Raw genomic sequence first — 20925 nt, 5'->3', positions numbered from 1 at the left:
TTCATGACTTTTGTCACCTGACATGACGTCACAACTGAAATGGGTCTATAGTGAGTTGCGGAGTAACGGACGAATTAACTTGCTGTTAATCAGTGCCTTCTGTCCTAACAAAAGGCTATGATTGAGACGTTACTAAAGTTGCCTACGTTGCTAGAACTCGCGTTTTCGTCGCTGGTGCGTAGGAATGAGAGAGAGCTTAAGCGAGGACGAGGATAACGGCTACCAGAACGCCACAAAACAATAGGTTTGATGAGCAATTACAATGGCGAGCTTAAGGTGGTTCAAACCAGTTTCAACGCTTCCAAGTGACACTCTTATTAGAAAGGTCGGCATCACAACGTTGTATCATGTATTAGCAACATCGTGATACTAAATGAAACACGAATTATTGCTGAACAAGATGCAGTCATTATGACAATATGTCACCGTGGCAATGGGCAAGGCCTGTAAAAACACCCTTTATTTTGTATTTAGTCGCTTATATCTCAAAAACGAACTCAGTGACCCTGATTTTTTAATTCTGAAGGGTAATTAAAAGGGCAAGATGAAACTTTCTGCAAAGTTAAAAAAAAGTCTGTCTGCGGATTCAGAGCCACCTTGCTTCTGTGATTTTTTTTAAGGTGGCTCTGAATCCGCAAGACAGATTTTTTAAACTTTGCCGAAAGTTCCATTGTGGCCTTCTAATCACTTTTCAGCAATAAAAAAGGGGGGTCACCGAGTTCGTTTTTGAGAAATGAGCAACAAAATCCAAAATATAGGGTGTTTTTGCTGGGCTTTCCCTTTGCCAACGTAACCTGCTACATCACAATAATGACCACATCTTGTTTCATATGGTACCATAACATTCCTGTTATGTGATACAGTGCTGTAGCGTCATTCGATCTAAAGAGAGTGTCCTCTAATTGTTGAAACCCTTTTGAGCCTCCTTAAGCAACGACAACGGCGGCAGCAACGAGAACGTCATCTCAAAAAATAAATTCGCGTAATTTTCATCGCTACGTGACTATTTCAACTTTTTAAATGTGAACCAAGGGTGCGGTAGTTTCTCAAAAATGACGCTGGTCGGAACGGCTCTGTCGTTTTGCTGACGACGGCAAAGAAATGGACAAAAGTGAAAAACGCACGTGCAGAGCGTGCAAAGCTATTGTTTTTGCCCACTAAATATGCAAATTTGTGACATTCTTGTTGCCGTTACCGTTGCTTAAGCTCCCGGATAGCTCTGCACGCCCCGCACGTTTTGTTTTTCACGTTTTGATGCACTCCTTTTCCCTTTTCGTGCTAGTGACGTGAAATGAGGTTATATGGGGCGTTTTCAATTTACCAAGAAATTCCGGAAATTCCGGTTGGGATGTAAATGGAACACACGTTTTTGGTTCGTTCCACTGGAAAACTTCCGGAATAAACGGAACTTCTGAAAAGGTAGTCCTGTTTTCCTTTTGGAAACTTTCCGATGGAAATGTGTGTTCCATTTACAACTTTTGAAAGGTCTTACCACTTCCACGCTATTCACGGCCACATTTTTAAATTTTGGCGCGTAAAAAATTTAAAATTTAAATTTAAATTTAAAATCACTGGGCGGCGAACGGGCCTGAGTTAAATGGAACACGTTTTTCACCCGATGGAAATTTCCGGAAATTTTGTGTAAATGGAAAACGCCCATGGAGGACAACAGCACCTGACGTGATTTCAATTTTCTCTCCAACCGTCCACACCGTTCATACCAATTTTATTCCTGGAATGTTGATACATACTATCCATGCCTGACGACTTGAACTAATCGCGAAATTATTACAATAATGGGAAATAATATTTTTTGATAACGTTTTCGTAGCGGTCGTCGACTTCCTTGCTTAAGCTCCCTGATGACTAGCTAACAAAGGCTCCCTCGTGAGTCTGAATTTTGGGAAAAAGTCAGTGAAAACCCCGTAGCTTAAATATGCATTAAATATGGGGCTATGGGTTTTACATAAGGCGCGTCAAACTTCTTTCTTTACTCCTTCATAGAAGGGGCTACTCAAGAAACAGGGTTTATTAAGACCATCAACGCGACCTGCGACCACGTTGATGTGCCAATGCAACAATCACTACTTTACTGCGATTTTCATAATTCTGCGGAATTCATCTTCAAGCGCCAACGGCCAAACTGCGTTTTGGCTTCCATCAATCAAACTTCCAACACCAGCCACAGGTGACGAAATCAACTGATGCGTGACATAACCCACCAATCAGCATCTTTGGTTCCCACAGTACATTCGTTCATTCGAACTCGACGCCGATGGAAAGCGATGGAATCTGTACGAATCTTTTTACTGAAGAATTTCTAAAAACATATAATGGTGATCGAACTGTGAACTAAACAAAAACTCCAATTCTCTTTCCGGCGGCGGAGTCGATCTTTCTGGCTATGTTCGGAAATATGATTGATGGAAGCCAAAACGCAGTTTGGTGCTTGGCGCTTGAAGGTAAGATTCCGCAGGTTTATGAAAATCGCAGTAAGGCAAACACTTCTTTTGCATTGGCTGAACCAAAATAGGCGCTCGCGAAATGTGCAAATGAGCTCCATATGAACATCTGAAGGTATTTTTACCTGTAGGCTGGATTATATCTTACTTATCAAGATCAAGTTGTTGATAAATGTAAGCTACAGTCTCCACGGACGCGTCCACAAGAAATTGGCACTTCATGAACATCTCCACAAATTCATCCTTGATACATCCTTTCTGCATTTGATTTCGTGCGATCATCGCAACTGTATGCGCACGCTCAGTTTCTAGCCAATCACTTATCGCGCTTTCGATGCTTTCATCTTCAAGTTCTCGTGGTCCCCATAACAACACTTGAAACATTTGAAGGGCTTCTCTAGCGGACGGACGCTCTTGGGGAAGTCTTTGCAATAGCTGACGAGCAATAGTGCAAAGCCCCTTGGAAAACTGTGATTTTACAGGAATGGGTGGAAGGTCACTTTGGTCGAAATCTTGTTGTATAAGAAGACGATTAACAGCAAAAGGGTTTGGTCTGTGAAGCAACTCGTATACCAAGCATCCCGCTGCAAATGTGTCACACTCCTCATAATTCAAAAGAGCAGCTTCTTCTGGCGAATTCAGTATTTCCGGCGGAAGGTGTTCCCAGTTCCCACCGAGATCGTCCGCCGCGCTCTTGCTTATAATAAAAGGACTAGGTCGAGTAGTTTTAGCCTGTTGCAGCGCATGTTGAAAATTGCAAACAACCAAGAGACCACAGTCGAGCAAGTAGAGATTTTCGGCTTTTAAATCGCGATGTGCGAGAGCTTCTCTATGTAAATGATCTATTGCACTCAAGAGTTGTAGCATCAACAAACATATCCTCTTCTCGTACGTTTCAGGGTCGTTTTCGTGTTCTTGTTTGCTTCTTTTTACAAAATAAGCGACTGTCTCACAAGGAATCTGATCTGAGATGCTGACAGATGTTTCATAAGAATCGCAGTCAGCTCTTCCAATGACATCACCGGGTATGGCATCCGTGAAATGCGTAAGGACACGTGAGATGTTAACGTGATTCGGGATAGTTTCCGTAACACGCATGTCGAGTTTGTAAGGTGAAAGTTCCACTGCACGAGAAGAGGATGTTGGGTATTCGACCTGTTTAAAAAATGATTACTCTTAAGAAAAAAACTTTACCAACTGTGACAAAAAGTAACTTCCAATTCTAAAACACAACCTATAACCGGGAGTCATGGGCTGCTGCTGTAACTAAGAAAAAGTTGACGGGTGAAAACACTTTTCGCATGATCGTAGATGGATCAAAATAGTAACGAGGGCAACAAAAACAACAACAAAGAACACAAAAACAGCTCAACGTTTTTTAACTCTTAAGCTTACACACAGCCGAGAACAAGTTCTTTATCAATTTGGGAGATTGCGGTAATCAAACAACAGGAAAAGAAATCAAATATCGGTTTTTGAAGGTGTAAGCATTGCAGCATTCAAAGAAAAACTTCTCGGAACAGAGTAGGAAACTAACGAATCTCGGACATATTGATAAAAGACGACTGATTTCACCACTGCCCTACCCTGCTTCGGTACTTTATATAACCGTTTACATTTAACTAACCTTTGCAAGCAATTTCTTGTTTCCTTCCCAAAACATGGCGCATTTGACTGGAACAAGAACTGCTCCAGGGCATTTAATGTCTAATGCTTCACCACACACCTCATAATCTGACCACCTCGTGTCTGACAAATCCAGACCATTATCTGGGAGTAGCTCTTCCAACCACGAATCAATCATTTCTTCCAAAGTTTGCAATTGCAGCTTTAAAATTCTATTATAACGCTTCTCGAGACCAGCAGAGCCGGAAAGACTTCTACTTCGCACCACAGGCTTCTTTGTCAGCAGTGATCGGCTGTCAAAACTGTAGGACCTTTCTCGTGTGGAATGCAAAGTAGCTTTGGTACTTGGTGGTCTTGATGGAAACCTAGGAAGAGATTTAGAATCGTCCTTAACTGCTGAATTGTGGATGAGAGTTGGTGAAACCACTCGCATTGGCCGTCCAGCAGGGTCGGGTTTGTCACCTGCGGATTCCTTCAATGCATTAGGTTTCTCACATTGAAACCGAACTTGCCGAGACCGTGGAATAGCTGGTAGGGGACCAAGCTTTTCTTGCTCGACTCTTGACAGTGTCTCGGCAAGAATTTCAGCATCGTTCAAATTTGCCAACGCCGCCTCCATTTTGAGAGTTATCTCGTCCTGATTTGGTTGCAGATAGGTTGGTTCTTCACCTCCATGACTCAATGAATCCGTAGTGGTCGCCTCACTGTGTTGAAACGGCTTCACAAGTTTAGCTACTCGAGGGGGCTTTTTAGGTTTCTCTAAAGTGCCACCGCCTTTGGACAGAGGAAAGTTAATGTAGCCGATACCTGGGTGGGTCTGCATTATAGAGGTTCGTTCTACAGTAGGAAGGGCGTCTATTGGCAGCGAATATGGAGGTGACAGAGGCCTCTTCAGCGTTGCTGACGTTTCTGAAATAACAACAGAGCTCGCTTCCGCCCTTTTCGAAATCTCGGGATCCACCAAGCTTGTCTGTTGAGTTTCAACTAAATTTGCATCTGATAAGGTTGGGTGTGGTGTGATCTCTTTAGGAGTAAACATTCCCACTACGTCATCCTTCATGACTATTGGCGCACTTATTTCAAGTGTTTTACTGAGTCGGTTTTTCTTTTTGCCACCAAATTTCTTCATGGATGCAAACGCTCTCCTAAGCGTTGACTTGGGAGACGGCTGGGCTTCTGCAGGGGTTGGACTCGTGGCAGTGGCAATGTTGTGGGGACCAGAAAAAGTCGAGGAACGAGTCGGCTTTGTTTGGGAAGCACTGGGACTTACTGATTTGATCGGTGTCACAGGCTGCGAAACGGGCGACTTTGGTGGTGGGGGACTGGAAGCTATCAAAATTAAACAAAAAAACGTGAAGAAAAAAAAGAAATATGAATAAAATTCAAGTCTACCTACAGGGTCTTGGTCCTTTCCTTACTTACGTTTTAATGATATGAAATCAATACAAAACAAATTGCATGAAATACAATACAAATTTTATCGCAAATAAGACGGGTGGACTTATTAGTTAAAACGGTCCATATAAGAACGATAGCAACAACGGCAACGAACATGTTGAAATTCAATTAGTATGCAAAAAGGTGATAACTTTTCTATTGTCACTTACTTCTGATTGGCTTAAACAGCAAACGGTTAACAAAACTTCATAAAGCAGTATTATATTCATCCTTACTTTCCAACCGACTTCCATCTTTCATCTGGTCTCAGTTTAAATGAATTCCACAGAAATCGTATGTGGGGAACATGTAAAATTGTAAACGTTTCTTGGCTTTTGTTTTCAACTCTTGTGATTGGTCAAAATCTTTTAACACAAAAAAACACCCTTTCAAAGTGGGCTGTAAATGAATTTTATAGCGTTAACTGCCTTCCTGTAGGTTTATGCATTCTCTGTGTAAAAATGATAACATTCCTATGTGGGGAAAGCCCCGTTGCCGCATAACAAAGGAAATTGCTATCCACCTTACACGGATCATTACTTAATAACAAGCTGATTCTTTCCCTCTCGCGTAGTCGCTTTTGGGGAGTCGTATTCATACGTACGACTCCCCGAAAAAACGGCAGCGCAAGAGGCTAGGTGATTCTTGGAAAGACTTTTATCCACATTTTACAAGAGGCTTTTCATGTGCCTACAACTACACCTACACTGGGGGAAACCAGTGAAGGGATACACTCATGACCATTACTGCAACAATTGAAGAAAAAAGTAAAATGAAAAGGACTTAAATCAACGGAAATTTGGTCACAATCAATTATTTGATAACGAAAAGATGCAATTCTCTCAAAAATGGAAGTATTTCTCCGCATCCTTCATTCCAAGCTGGCAGTACAACCAGAGTGTTTATTAAATAAATAAACCATTTTACAGTTCTGTGCTCAGTTGCCAGGCCTTTGAATAAAAGCGAGGCTGGAGTTGACGATGTTTTGATACAAACCTCATTGCTTTTCTTATGTAAATACTACTTGTTAGCATTACAACATTATTTACATAAGAAAAGCAATACGGATTGTATCAAAACAAGGTCAATTCCAGCCTCATAACTGAGCACAGAACTGTAAACTGATCTATTAGGAAAGTTGGCGAACTTCAAGAATAAAACAATTGTTGCTTTTTGATGTTGAACAAGCATGTCACGTGACATTGACAGTGACACTCTATTAACTCTTGTACAATTGTGTGAAAATACAAAAACTAGCCTATTGACAAGAAAACAAAATACATGCATTAATTAAAGGTGTTAAGATAGAAATATGTCCCCATCATGCACAAGCTTACCACTAGGGGGAGGGGGTGGAGCACTTCTTTGTGGTTTGACAGGCCCCTCGAATACCTCCCCTACTGTGTTACTGTCAGGACTCAGAGGTACACCTTCACTTGGTTCATCCAAGCTCCCATGGGGTAGGGGTGATGTGGGACTTGTCACATGATTTGAGTTCTTAAATGACAGCCGTCTGCGATGACTGGGTGGATCAGGAACTGAACTAACAGGTAAGGGTAAAATTGCAGCTAAAAACAATTCAAACCAAATCAACAAATCAAAAGCAAAATAAAATTTTTGTGACATTACAAATCAAAGCTTCTCACACAACACAACAGTTTTACAAGCAGCAAACAAACAGATGCACTAATAAATCTGAATAAAATGCAGTTCAACCAAACTCTTATGCAGCAAACAGGTGCCCTTCGGCTTGCAAGGTACCAAACTGTTTAAACTAATCAATCAATAAGTCAAGCACAACTTCCCAAGATAAATGCACTGAAATTAGGCAATCTTTAAATGAGCTAGTTGACTTACAGTTGTAGCTAGTTAATGAACATACATTCAAAAATTTTGGTTTTATCAACGGAGTTGATAATGGAACTTGGCCACCGTACAGAGATTAAAAAGCTGATGTTTCGAGTGTTAGCCCTTCATCAGGGCTAATGCTCGAAACATCAGCTTTTTAATCTCTGTACGGTGGCAAATTTACATTATCAACTCCATTGATAAAACCAAAATTTTTGTATACTACTTCCCCACCAACGCAGCACCACAGTTTCTTTAGAAACTACCCCCTTCATTCACTAGTTAATGAACATAGTTAAATAAGCTCGCTGCTCTTTTCTCCAAAAGTCTGGTGGTAAAATAATGATCTTACTATTGTTGCAAACCAAAGGTTAAGTCAGATTAATTTTTTTTTTTTTTGTTACACTTTTTCAAACTTAGGTTGGTTATACACTCAACACAAACAAATTGGATTGAGATGCGTGTTGAAACAAGAGAAAACGTGGGAAGGAGAAAGAAGTCTGTGCAATGGACTTTTTGTGCCACTTGTGAAATCAATACAAAAGAAATTATATGAAATGCAATACAAATTTTATTGTAATATGAACATGGACTTATCGGTTAATAACAAGCTGATTCTTTCCCTCTCACGTAGTCGTTTTTGGGGAGTTGTATTTATACGTACGACTCCCCTAAAAAAACGGCTGCGCAAGAGGCTGGGTGATTCTTGGAAAGACTTTTATCCGCATTTCACAAGAGGCTTTCCATGTGCCTACAAATACACCTACACTGGGGAAACCAGTGAAGGGATACACTCATGACCATTACTGCAACACTTAAAGAAAAAAGTAAAAGGAAAAGGACTCAAATCAAGGGACAGTAGGTCAAAATCAATTATTTGATAGGGAAAAGCTGCAATTCTCTCAAAAATGAAGTATTTCTCCACATCAGCTTTCATTCCAAGCTGGCAGGACAACCAGAATGTTTATTAAATAGACCATTTTACAGCTCTGTGTTCAGTTGCCAGGCCTTTGGATAAAAGCGAGGTTGGAGTTGACGATGTTTTGATACAAACCCCATTGCTTTTCTTATGTAAATACAAACTTGCTAGCATCACAACATGATTCATTAGAAAAGCAAATACGGTTTGTATCAAAGCAAGGTCAACTCCAGGGTCCCTTTTATCCTATGACTCGTAACTGAGCAAAGAATTGTAAAATGGTCTATTAGGAAAGTCGGCAAATTTCAAAGAGCCAAACAATTGAGCGCTTTCTGATGTTGAACGTGCACGTCACGTGACCATGACTGTGACCCTCTACGAAGTCTGGTACAATAATGTGTGAATAATAAATAAATAACTAAATAAACTAGCAAATGACAAGAAAACAAAATGCATGTATTATAGGCTGGAGTTAAGATAGAAATTATAAATGTATGTTCCCATCATGCACAAGCTTACCACTAGGGGGAGGGGGTGGAGCACTTCTTTGTGGTTTGACAGGCCCCTCGGATACCTCCCCTACTGTGCTATTGTCTGGACTCAGAGGTACACCTTCACTTGGTTCATCCAAGTTCCCATGGGGTAGGGGTGATGTTGGACCTGTCACATGATTTGAGTTAAATGACAGCCGTCTGCGATGACTGGGTGGATCAGGAACTGAAGTATCAGGTAAGGGTGAAATTGCAGCTAAAAAAAATTCAAACCCATCAACAAATCAAAAGCAAAATAAAATTTTAGTGACATTGCAAATCAAAGCTTCTATGACAACACATCAGTTTTAAAAGTAGCAAACAAACAGATGCACTAATAAATCTGAATTAAATGCAGTTCAACCAAACTCTTATGTAGCGAACAGACGTCCTTCAAGGCCTCGGCTTGTAAGGTACCAAACACTTTAAATTAATCAATCAATCAATCAATCAATCAATCAATAAGTCAATCAAAACTTCCCAACATAGATGCACTGAAATTAGGCAAACTTTAAATGAGCTAGTTGACTTAGCTAGTTAATGAGCATAGTTAAATGAGCTTGCTGATATTATATCTTAAAATTTTAAGCTCATGAATTCAAACTTTTAGTGCACTTTATTTAAACAGAGTTTAGTCTGTGCTTCACAAAAAAGCAATCCAGGTACAGGTAATTTTTATGTTGGCAATTTTAGTATGTTAAAGCTATTCATTGCCGAAAAATATGTGGACAAGACAAGAGAAGAAAAGAGAAGAAAAGCATTTGTCTCCTGAAAGCTGCTCTTTTCTCCAAAATTTTGGAGGTAAAATAATAATCTTACTATTGTCACAAATTAAACCACAGGTTAAGTCAGAGCTTGTTTAATTAATGGGGACATTTAGTTTTTCTGTAAGTGATTAACCCATTGACTTCCGGGGGTTCCCCATTGATGAGTAAAATCGTCTGGCATTAGACAGAGTAAAATGCTAAGAAGTATGGCTCGTTCAGGCCAGGTTGGGAGTCAAAGGGTTAATAGGGACATTTAGTTTTTCTTTAAGTGATTAACCCATTGACTCCCGGGGGTTCCCCATTGATGAGTAAAATCGTCTGGCATTAGACAGAGTAAAATACTAAGAAGTATGGCTCGTTCAGGCCAGGTTGGGAGTCAAAGGGTAATGGGGACATTTAGTTTTTCTGTAAGTGATTAACCCATTGACTCCCGGGGTTCCCCATTGATGAGTAAAATCGTCTGGCATTAGACAGAGTAAATTACTAAGAAGTATGGCTCGTTCAGGCCAGGTTGGGAGTCAAGGGGTTAAATAACTGGCCCTCAATTTTGTGACTAATTTTTTTTGTTACACTTTTTTCAAAATTAGGTTGGTTATAAATAGCAAATTTATTATTATGTTACACTCAACACAAACAAATTGGATTGAGATGTGTGTTGACACAAAAGAAAACCTGGGAAGGAGAAAAAAGGGTGTGCAATGCATTGTTTGTGCCACTTGTTTTATCAACTCAACACAATACCGGTAACTACAAAGGACCTCCACCAAGCTCTCAAAAATACTGACACAAAATGCTAATTCAAGGAAGTTATTCTATTCAATGATGTCATGAGCATCCTTCAGCATTAAGAAAACACTTGAAGGTGTATTTCTTTTGGCACAAACGGCATCATGCCTCTCACAGATTTACAGCATTGCTGTATATCAGCAAATTTCTGCATCACATGTTTATACTGAAAGCTCCTCATTACATACAGTGTAATACCTGTTCCCACTATAAATAGGTTGTTCATGAAATCATGATTTTCATTAAATGTACATGTAGAAGGTTTATGTTGGTGAATGATTCTAAACTTGAGAGCTATGCAAAGCTAAAGCAAGCCTATATTGAATATCAAAATAATAATACTAAGTTTAAAAATGGACTGAACCTCAGTGCAAGCATGAACCTCTAAAATACTCGTATGCATTTTGATTTTAAAACAATGTGTTAAAATAATCCCTGGTAATTTGCTGCATTTTCTTGAAGAAATGAAAATGCAAGTGAAAATAGCACAATCTTTATTAAGCATTTCAGAAATCATTAATAAAGAAGGACTGATAGTGAACTCACGTCGAATATGCAGGAATTAAATATTGTACAGCAAATGAACAATAATTATTATTACTCCGGGCAAATTCAGAAAGAAACACCATATTTCTCGACCATGTGTACAGAGTAATTCATCAACAATCCACATGTAAGTGCAAAATATGGCCAGTGAATAATTTCAGTGTACAAAAATTTGGTTTTATCAACGCAGTTGATAATGTAAATTGGCCACCGTATATAGTCCAGCTTTTAGAATCTCTGTACGGTGGCCAATTTACATTATCAACTCCGTTGTATACTACTTCCCCACCGACGCAGCACCACAGTTTCTTTAGAAACTACCCCTTCAATAATTTCAGTGGTCATGCATGAAAATTAACCAAGACTTTGATTTTATTGCAATGGGAATTCAATATGGTTGCCAATACAAAATTGCCCATAATGTGAAAAGAGAATAATAATAATAAAGATGATAGGCTGGTCATCCTTGTGGATATTGCTTAACCCATTTACTACTGAAACGTGCCCCCCGCATTATTATAACCCCCCCCCCCCTCTCCTCTGCTCCTGCAATGTCAATAATTGACATTCACACCTAAAGCACCCCCAATTGGGGGGGGGGAGGGGGGGGGGTGAACAGGTTTTTTTCCCACTTTTTTTAGCCTCAAGCTTAAATATCTGAATGCTTAACTAATTGGCAAGACAGTTACTCAAATCAAAGTAGAAGAAATGAAACATTGGTTTTTAGTGACACTGGGGAGAACCAGAGTACATGGAGAACAACCTCTCGCAGCAGAGCGGAGGACCAACAAACTCAACCCGCATGAGATGTTGAGTCTGGGAATCAAACCTGAGTGGTAGAAGATGGGTGCCCTCATCTCATCACAGTGCAAAACCTGCTTCCCATAGCATAGCAAACTGATCATCTCCTTCCAGTTAGGTTTCTAAACATGGTTGTGTTGATTTGAATTATCTGTGTTACTTTTTTAACATGGCACTACATGTCACTATGCATAACAAAGGTTTTTAATAAAATAGATCAATACGTTTTTGTAACTAAGTTATGATTAGTTTCTCAAACAGCAGCTCATGGCTTTTGACATGCCAATGTAATAATTTTTATTCTCTTCTGAACAAAACCAAATTTAGTTAGCACGAATGATTTTTTTTTCACTCTGAATCTCTGAATAAAAGACTCAATTATCCAGAAATTCATTATCTGCGGTAGTCAGGGCAGAAGTGCCACTGCAGCCTTTCATTATGCATAACATTAATGATTTATGATTATTAGAGAATTGGTTGATTAAAAGATAATGTCAACGTAAAATTCAATAATAATTTTATTATTGTCACTTTTACAAGAAAAACACTTGCATAAAGGATGACTCATGAACATAATTGTACACTACTAGTTAAGGCACTTACCAACTGGTGGAGAATTAACATCTTTCTTTTCTTGGAACTCTGTGTTCTCTGTTCTAATTACATCTGTAAGAATCCTTGATATGCGAGGGGCAGGTCTGGGTAAGGAACCAAACTGGGAAGGTACTTTGGATCGTGGCCTTGGTGCTGGGGCTCTACGGACGGCAGGACTCTTCTCCGCAATATTTTTACTTGCAAGGCTTGATGGGGGGCTAGAAAAAGCAGTTCCTTTCATGACAGGTATTGACTCTTTCTTTCCATCTAGTAAACTGCACTCTGGTTTGCAAGGGGCTTCTTCTGAAGGTTCAAGATAAACATGATGTCTGAATTCATCAACTTGATCTTTCTTCAAGTCCTTCTCTTTTGGGGGTAAGGGTGGGAGATCATTTTGTCCCTGTGTAATGGGACATGCTACACCCATACTAATATCAACCACCTTGTAAGGTTTTGTAAGAGGAGTTGGTGTTGTATTCTCATAAACATGGCCATCAGCAGTGTTGCATTTCTCTTTGGCCAATGATTGTTCATTACTGGGCTTGTCTTGATCACTTCTGGCTGAGGTTTGTCAACCTTATTCATAGCATTCAATTTTCCAGATGCTTTTTCCACAAGGAGACCTTCACAACTGTTTTCGGGAAAATCTGATGTACTGCAGCTATCCCAAGTGCTGCTTCCCCAAGAGCTACTGGAAGTTCCACTGGAATCCATAACAACATAGCCGTTTTTTTCCTTAAAAACATCTGGCACTTCCTTTGAAGTTATAAGTTGTTCGTTAACTCTCCCGTTAGTGGCAACATCAGAATTACTGCCTGAGGCACTGCTTGAAGAACTTCTCCCATTCGATAATCTAGTATTTTCGTATCCTGAATCATGGCAGCATGATCCTATCTCATTGCTGCTCTCGTTAGCTGGTTTGTTTACGTAAAACGACTCAGCGCTGTCAAATTTGCTCCTAATCTCATTAGAATTCGATTCATCGCACGAGCCATTTGTTCTTTCAAAGTCATCCATTTCTAATTCGTTTGCAATTAAACACAGAGGATTTCGAAATTCTAAGACACAAGAAGGCTGTTCTCTTTCTTCGTCGACTCCAGGATCACATGTATTTGTCGTGTAAAAAGATCCAGGCTCAGAGGTCATTTTTTCTCGACTAACATCGGTGTTTGGTTCCATTACATCTGTTTCGTGAATATTGGGAACTTGAACTGGATCAGCGGTGAACAAAACTATATTGCGCTTCATCGGGACATACCCATCGACGTCACTGTCGCTATCACTTTCAATTTTAAGGTCTGACAGGTCCTTTTCATTTTCTGATAACTTTCTAATATCACTCTTCGACGAGATTTTGACAAGATTGCCTCGATCCGCTGAAGACGTATCATTCGAATCTTCGATATTCCCTATGGCTTGCTCATCAACAACTGTCTCGCAAACAGTTTTGATATTCGACTCATTGTTTGACTCTCTAAACTCTTTAAAACTGTCATCCGGTATTGAAGACAACACAAGTTCTGTTTTCGCTACAAACTTTGCGTTACATTGTGGTTCACTATGGGATTTCCCAAGAGAATCTTCGTGCGGCACGGAATCATTTACCGGTAAATTGCCTTTTGATTCCGAAGGGTTTTCGTCACGACTTGTCACTTGTTGTTCGGAATCTGCCGGTCGAGAGGGCAGTCTTGGCTTCGGCCGAGGTATCGGCTTGGGTTTGATACCAAGAGAAAATTTTATTTCTTGTTCTGTTTTGCTTGTATTGCTTTCAGTAATAACGCTACTGCTGTTGTTGTCTCGCGTAGCTAAAGGTGTGATTGTTTTGATGCCACTTGCTTCTTCTGAGATGGTATTCTCTGCAATATTTTCTTTTTTTAATGTTCCTGCTTTCTTTTCTGTGTTGAACGTTTGATTGTTTTGACTATGAGGATTGGCCAACACTTCCTTGGATTTACGACCATTGAGGGTGGTTTCGTCTCGCAGTTCAAGCTTATTTTCATGCTTCTCTCTTGATTGAAAACAGTTCGCACATTTTCCTTTTCTCCATAGTTGTTCGACAAAGTTATCACAGGCAGACATTGCTATTTCACTTGTCCACAAAACTCCATCACCACTGGATTAAATTTTAGGGGAGGTAATAAAATTTTGAATGTAAGAAGTCGACGACTAAGCTAAACATAACGAAACACCCACAGCGAAAATCATCTGACAGCAAAGAAACACAAAGGACGGTTAGAAGTCTGGATCCAACTCAGGGAGGGATTTCCACCGATTCACTTTTCGATTGATTTTCTTTTTTATTTATTCATTCATTCTGTTTTTTAAAAGGAATATTTAGCAGAATATAGAAAGAACTCTTGTTCGCTTTATTCTTTGATCACTTTTCTCTAATAAAACTATATTAATCCTTAGCTGTTAAGTTGTATGTAGATGAGTGACAGTTGAAAGCAACGTTTTTGAAAGGGCCTCTTCTCTATGAGGTTATATTCCCTTTGTGTTTTAAAGCGGAAATTTTTAATAATGTACAGTTGACCTTAGCTTTGAAGTGCTTGAAGCCTTAAGAAGGAAGATCAAATTGCAACGCACTGAAAGAAAATAATTTCACAGCCATATGCATGCTGTCACATTCTGTCAAGTATCCTCTCGAACTTCCCTAATTTTCTTAATCGTTTCTCAAAGTCACTCCACCTCAAAAATGAGGCTCTGGTTGCTGTTATGAAGCTCTCTACGCAGACTGCATTGATGACTCTCGGAGTAATCTCAGGGTCGTTGCGTGATTTTCCCTTTTAGGTACGCACAGGAAGGCGAAGCGTAACGAGCGCCGAAGGCGAGTGTCTCTAAGGGACTCTGGGGGCATGCTCCCGCAGAAAATGTTTATTTTTAGGGCCTCGGAAATGCCATTTCCCACGTTTTCCAGGGGGAAGTTTCATAAAACAAAGCATGAAATACGGTAACTATTCAGTAACTTTGTTGTTTATTTGTCAACCTTTGTTACTACTGAGTTTTTTTTGTTTGTTTGTTTGTTTGTTTGTTATTTGTTCGAGCAGGTTGAAGTATTGGCAGCTATTCAGCTGGTATGGACCTGCTATACCCACCCACCCATACACTCACGAAGGACAGCCACAACACCGGGAACTTCATCCCCTACTCTTCTCGAATAGTGTGTGGGTTCTTTAAAGACCCCCAGGGAACTTATGAGACGGGAACTTATAGTCCGTATCCGAGAAGACTAGAAAGTCTAGTTATTTGCAGATGTCATTAGGCAGCGCTTTCTCCTGAGTTATTTTAAGACCCTGAGTGTTGGTCCAGCTGCAGTCGAACTCATGACCTCCCGCATGGCAGCCCGGTGTTCAACCAACTGAGCTACCGGCTACCAACTGAGTCTATACACTAATGTTATATATTAAAACTCTAGATGTGGCTACAGGAAAAGGGCGAACCTCTCCCTTTACGACGGGAAAATTCGGAAACTACATTGTCAATATTCACATTCTTGTGCTTGTGTATGTGGAGTATTTCCATAGAGGACAGCCTCTCCTCACTCATAGTGCTTCGAAGGGGAGTTTTCAGTCTCTTCATGCCGCTAAAACTGCGTTCGACAGCGCAGGTTGACACAGGATACGTGAGCAAAGTGACAAGAGCGACATATACAGGGTTGCCACTCATTAGAACTAAAAAAATTCCCTGACTTTTCACTGACCTCAAAAACACTTTTCACTGACCTTGCATTACGCGAATTATGAAGTAAGTCAAATCCGCTTTTACATTAGCTTCAGTTTCTCCTGCAAACCATCAATATTCTTCTCTTCATTTTCAATCTCTTTACGTTTTTCACGGGATTTTGAATGCATGGCATTTGGTGTCACTAACAATTCCATTTTGTGTTTTGTTTCAACCTCTGTGGCAAGTCATCTGCTTCTTTAGTAAGTTCCTGAACCATTTTCTCAAGTCTCTCTTTCTTCTTCCTTGATGACTAATAAAAGCTCCTCCTGTACTTCTTTCTTCCTCTGTTTTAATGATCCAAACTCTTTAATGATAGATGACTTCCTTTTAGAATACAATTCCTGGTAGAGACGATTTCCTAAGATTTCCGAGACATAATTCCGCCAATACACAAAATATATTACCGCCAAAAACTCGATCAGATCCAATTCCTGTCACATGTCAATCAAACTAAAGCTCGTGTAACACTAGTTTCCAGTTTTCAACACACTCCCCCCTGATTGACGTCGAAGTCAATCAAGAAAGTTTAAACAAATAAGACTGATTTAACGCAAAACCTAATTTAGCTCTTAGCCTCAGTGTCAAACGCTCAAGATACGGTCAGACAGTTCATGGAGCAGTGATCACTGTAGGGATGTCTTCATCTCTAACTATCTGAATGTTCATTCCATTGTGAAACTGTCCTGTTCTCGCATTAGTTACGTGTTCGTCACACACGTTGATTTCAAGAGGATAGAGCTTTTGAATTGGACGTTTTAAGCAAGTCTTGCGGAGAGAATTATCTACTGTTACCACTTCTGCTGCGCGCACAACGTTGTCTTGTCCCTGTAAACAGTTTTTCTACTTTCCCATTCTCCACTGTTGTCTGGGTGTCTTGTCAGCATAGATGTGCACAACGTCGCCTACTTGAATTGTTCTTCTTGGTTCACCTCCCTTGAGTTTCTGGTACTCGCGGATACCTGTAAGATATTCTTTCTTCCATCGATTTCTGAAATGGGTGAGAAGACCGTCTAAATATCTCTCTCGTCTAGGCAAAGTGTTTACAGGTACTGTGATGGCAGGAGATTGATCTAGAAGTCGACGACCAATTACAAGATGAGAAGGCGTAAGTGGAGTTTCTGTTAGCTCATCGTAGACATAGGTCAATGGCCTAGAATTCAAAACGCCTTCAGTTTCGATCAGCACTGACTCTAACTCTTCAGAACTCAACTTCGCATTTCCGAGCACTTTCTTGAGACACCTTTACACAAGTTTCACACAGATTTCGAAGAATCCGCCCCACCAGCTGGCTGTGGGTACATTGAATTTCCAGTCAATGTTCCGATCAAGAGCAAACTTCTTAACCTTTGCATCTCGGAAAGTTTTCCCGTTGTCTGAAATGAACAGGGTCGGTAGTCCTCTTCTACCGACGAATCGCTTCAGCACTCTTAAGAACGAATTGGCGGAGAGGTCTGGCGTAAGTTCAAGGTGCAAAGCTCTTGTACTAGCACATTGTAAACAGAGCAATGTACACTTGTGCATTTCTCCCTTGGATAAGTATATATTCTTCACGTACAAGGGTCCGGCAAAGTCCACACCTACTTTAGAGAAAGCCATTTCCTCTGAAACTCGGAATGCAGGTAGTGGTGGAGTAGGTGGAGAGCTGTAGGCTCTTCCTTGTAATTTCTTGTCACGTAACACACTTGGAAAGTACATCCTTAACAGCTTGCCTTCCTTTGATTATCCAGAATTGTGATCGGATTTCAGTAAGAGTTTCTCCAACTCCATTGTGATTCACGTTTTCGTGGGACTGCATAATCACGAGCTTAGTGAAATGCTGCTTTCTAGATAACAGAATGGGATGTTTTGTTGAGTATGGAAGTGAAGACTTCTGGATTCGTCCCTTGCATCGCAGAAGTCCGTTGGCATCCTTAAAGACTCCTAACTGGTCCCAAGTCGAACTTGATTTCTCCTTTTCTTCAAGTTTGGCTTGAACGTCTTTGTACCAAAGATTCGTAGCAATATTCTGATCCTCCATACTGATGTCAGTTATTCTATCTTCCTCTTGAGCTTCTGGATGAATTTCAGCACAAGAGCGGTTACTCTGACAAGTTTACTGAGACTACTAAATCTTTCTGGACAGATGACTTCTGAAATGTTCTGAAAGCACTGCACGGATACTGTCATAACATTTGAAATTTCAGGTTTCCTTCTCAATTCCTTTGTTACTTCTTCTGGGAATGTACTCTCACCGATTTGGATTATCAGGTAGGTTTGGCCACTGAACTTCTCCTTCTTTCAGAAATGGAGCTCCCTTCCACCATAGATCCACTGTGAGCGAGAACAGAACTCTTTGACCCTCGCGACGCTATGTCAGCAGGATTAGACTCAGACGGGCAATATCTCCAGTGATCCTTACTCCACAGACTTCGAATCTCTGAACTCGATTCTGAACAAACAGCTTGAATTGTTTTAAACTCTCTATTGATCCACCACCACACGAGCTGAGGAGTCAGTCCAATTGAAAACAGCGTCTATCTTCATAGTGCAGGTCAATGCCTCGTGCACGGCTGTCATCAAATTCGCTAGTGTCAAGGCGGCCATTAACTCCAGTCGAGGATTGATTCACCGATCAAGGGAGCAAACTCTTGTTTGGACGCTAGAAGGCAAACAGAACTGGTTCCAGAGGTGTCAACCTGATGTAGACATTTGCTCCATACGCAGACTTGCTAGCATCTGCGAACCATGTAGTTGAATAGACGTGACGTCTTCGACTTGAACATCACCCAGGATGCAACGAGGTACTACAATGCTTGAGAATTCCCACATGTATTGTAGTAACTCCTTCCAGCGCGACGCAAGACCTTCCGGCAAAGCTTCATCCCAACCAAGTTTTAAATGACAAATTTCTTTGGATCATGCACTTTAAGGGTAAGGTAACTGGTGACAGCAAGCCTAATGGATCATAGAATCGAGCAGTACTGCTCAATAATGTCCGTTTAGTGAAAGTTCCCTCCAAGGCTTGTCTAGAAAAGGTAGCAAGATCAAACTCGAAATTATCTTCCATCCGATCCCATTGAACTCCCATTACTTTGACAACGGTTTCTTCGCTCACATTGTTGTTTGAATTTGACACTGTCCAATCTTCTTCCTCAATGTTCGGCTCGGTCAATGTAGGAGTAGCCTTACAAGACAGCTCGGGTTCCCAAGACAAAGATTCTTCTGCTCTTTGATCATTTCAGTTAACTCTTCCACTGTTCGATGCCCACTTTCTCATATTCAAACCTCCTTCTCTGAACCGCAACTTCACTTGTGGTAAAGTTCAAAACACTTCGTTACCGAGTTCTCTCCAGATGCAAAGTCATCAATATACAATGCTCTCACAACAGCAGCCACAAATTCAGGATCAATGTTCTCATACATTGTTAAGTGGTACCTCAATGTTACATTCAAAATAAATGGAGAGCAAACTAGACCAAAAACAAGACGAGTGAATCTCAGTGTGATCACTTCTGGGTTCGGGGAGTTGATGTCATCTACCCATAGGAACCTTAACAAGTTTCTCTCTGCTGGATTGACTTCAATGTTCAAGAATGCTTTTTCTAAATCACCAATCAAAACCACTTTATGGAGGCGAAAATCTCAGCAAGACATCAAAGATCAATGGAGTTAGGGCTGGACCTGGTAGGAGACACTCATTCAACTTGGTTCATTGCGGGATTTAGCACTGGCGTCATAAACCACACGTAGTTTAGTAGTGTTCTGTCTTCTTTCAATATTCTTTATGAGGAATGTAATGTACAGTTCCGGAAGGGTACTAAATCATGACTCTATCAATCAATTCAACAACACCAGCATTTAATGTTCTCTCCGCTGATGACACTGTAATATTGTTGGAGACAATTCTGGCTTGAACCTTAATGCTTTGCAATGAAGAAACAAGGCGATTCTGTGCCCAAAAAGTAATTGTCTGGAAGACATTGGGTTTCAGTCTTGAAGGGAAGAGCCACTTCATAACGGATTCCATTGAACTTCACTTGGTAAGATATTCTTCAAGTGTAAAATTATCCTCTCATTCCTTTTACCTCCAAGAGTGTCATGAGTCCCCAAAAAACTTACCTAAGATCCTCTTTCAGTAATGAAAGTATCTGAAACTAAGTTTCTATTCAATGACTTAGAAAAATTCGAAGGTTCATAACATGGGACACGTTTAACAGTTGATAACTGTGTATTCGCACGTGCAGCATTCACAGGACCACGCTAATACCCATCCTAATGCTGGTCCGAATTAGCCACTGGTCCATGTAGCTCCCCCCATCACGCCTGATTCTGAACCACAGACCAGTAATGATCTGCTCCCAATCCCTGACTTCAATTTCTAGATTCCTCATCATTCCCTCGGTGACGTAATCAAGCCAGAGGTAAGCCTTGCCATGATGTGGGTGGTAACACTGTTGTGCAATTTCAATGGTTTGGTGGCGTGCATGGGACCACCAGATCAACTGCAACTCAATTACGCATTAATGAACACTGTCAAATATTTCGTGACATTCCAATGCAAACTGAACGATGCTACAATGTTTTCAATGAGTGTTAATTGGTTCCAAAAGTTTCGTATTAGAACTGTATCGCTTCCAATTGGTCGTAGATCAATTTGCTCCTTAACCGTGAGCTATATAGGACTTTTGGGACATGAATCAAACAAAGGATTCTCACATTGCAAGAATTTCCTCCATGAGGACTTCTGACGTTAGCTCTGGCCGTTGTAACAAAGAGGCACTTTTTATTAAGTCTGAGTAAAATCACAAGTTTGTACTCCCAGTTTGTCTTGATTGCTGTCTCTAGCCCCTTCTGGTCGTGATTGGATAAATCTGGATAGGGTTGAACGCTGCACAACAAGACAACGT

General features: G+C 40.5%; 1 protein-coding gene across 1 annotated transcript; it reads right to left on the bottom strand.

Annotated features, from left to right (window-relative positions):
* Positions 1-1586: 1586 nt before the first annotated feature.
* Positions 1587-14595, bottom strand: LOC138042073 (inactive tyrosine-protein kinase PEAK1-like). Its single transcript, XM_068887813.1, is given in 6 exon segments — positions 1587-3617; positions 4090-5417; positions 6863-7093; positions 8812-9039; positions 12326-12853; positions 12856-14595. Coding segments are annotated over 6 exon segments (4866 nt in total). The 5' UTR covers positions 14396-14595; the 3' UTR covers positions 1587-2606.
* Between the last annotated feature and the right edge of the window lie 6330 nt (positions 14596-20925).

The sequence above is a fragment of the Montipora capricornis genome, chromosome 3 (genome assembly GCF_036669925.1).
Source record: "Montipora capricornis isolate CH-2021 chromosome 3, ASM3666992v2, whole genome shotgun sequence".
Classification (NCBI taxonomy): Eukaryota; Metazoa; Cnidaria; class Anthozoa; order Scleractinia; family Acroporidae; genus Montipora; species Montipora capricornis.
This window is presented reverse-complemented; position numbering and strand designations above follow the sequence as displayed.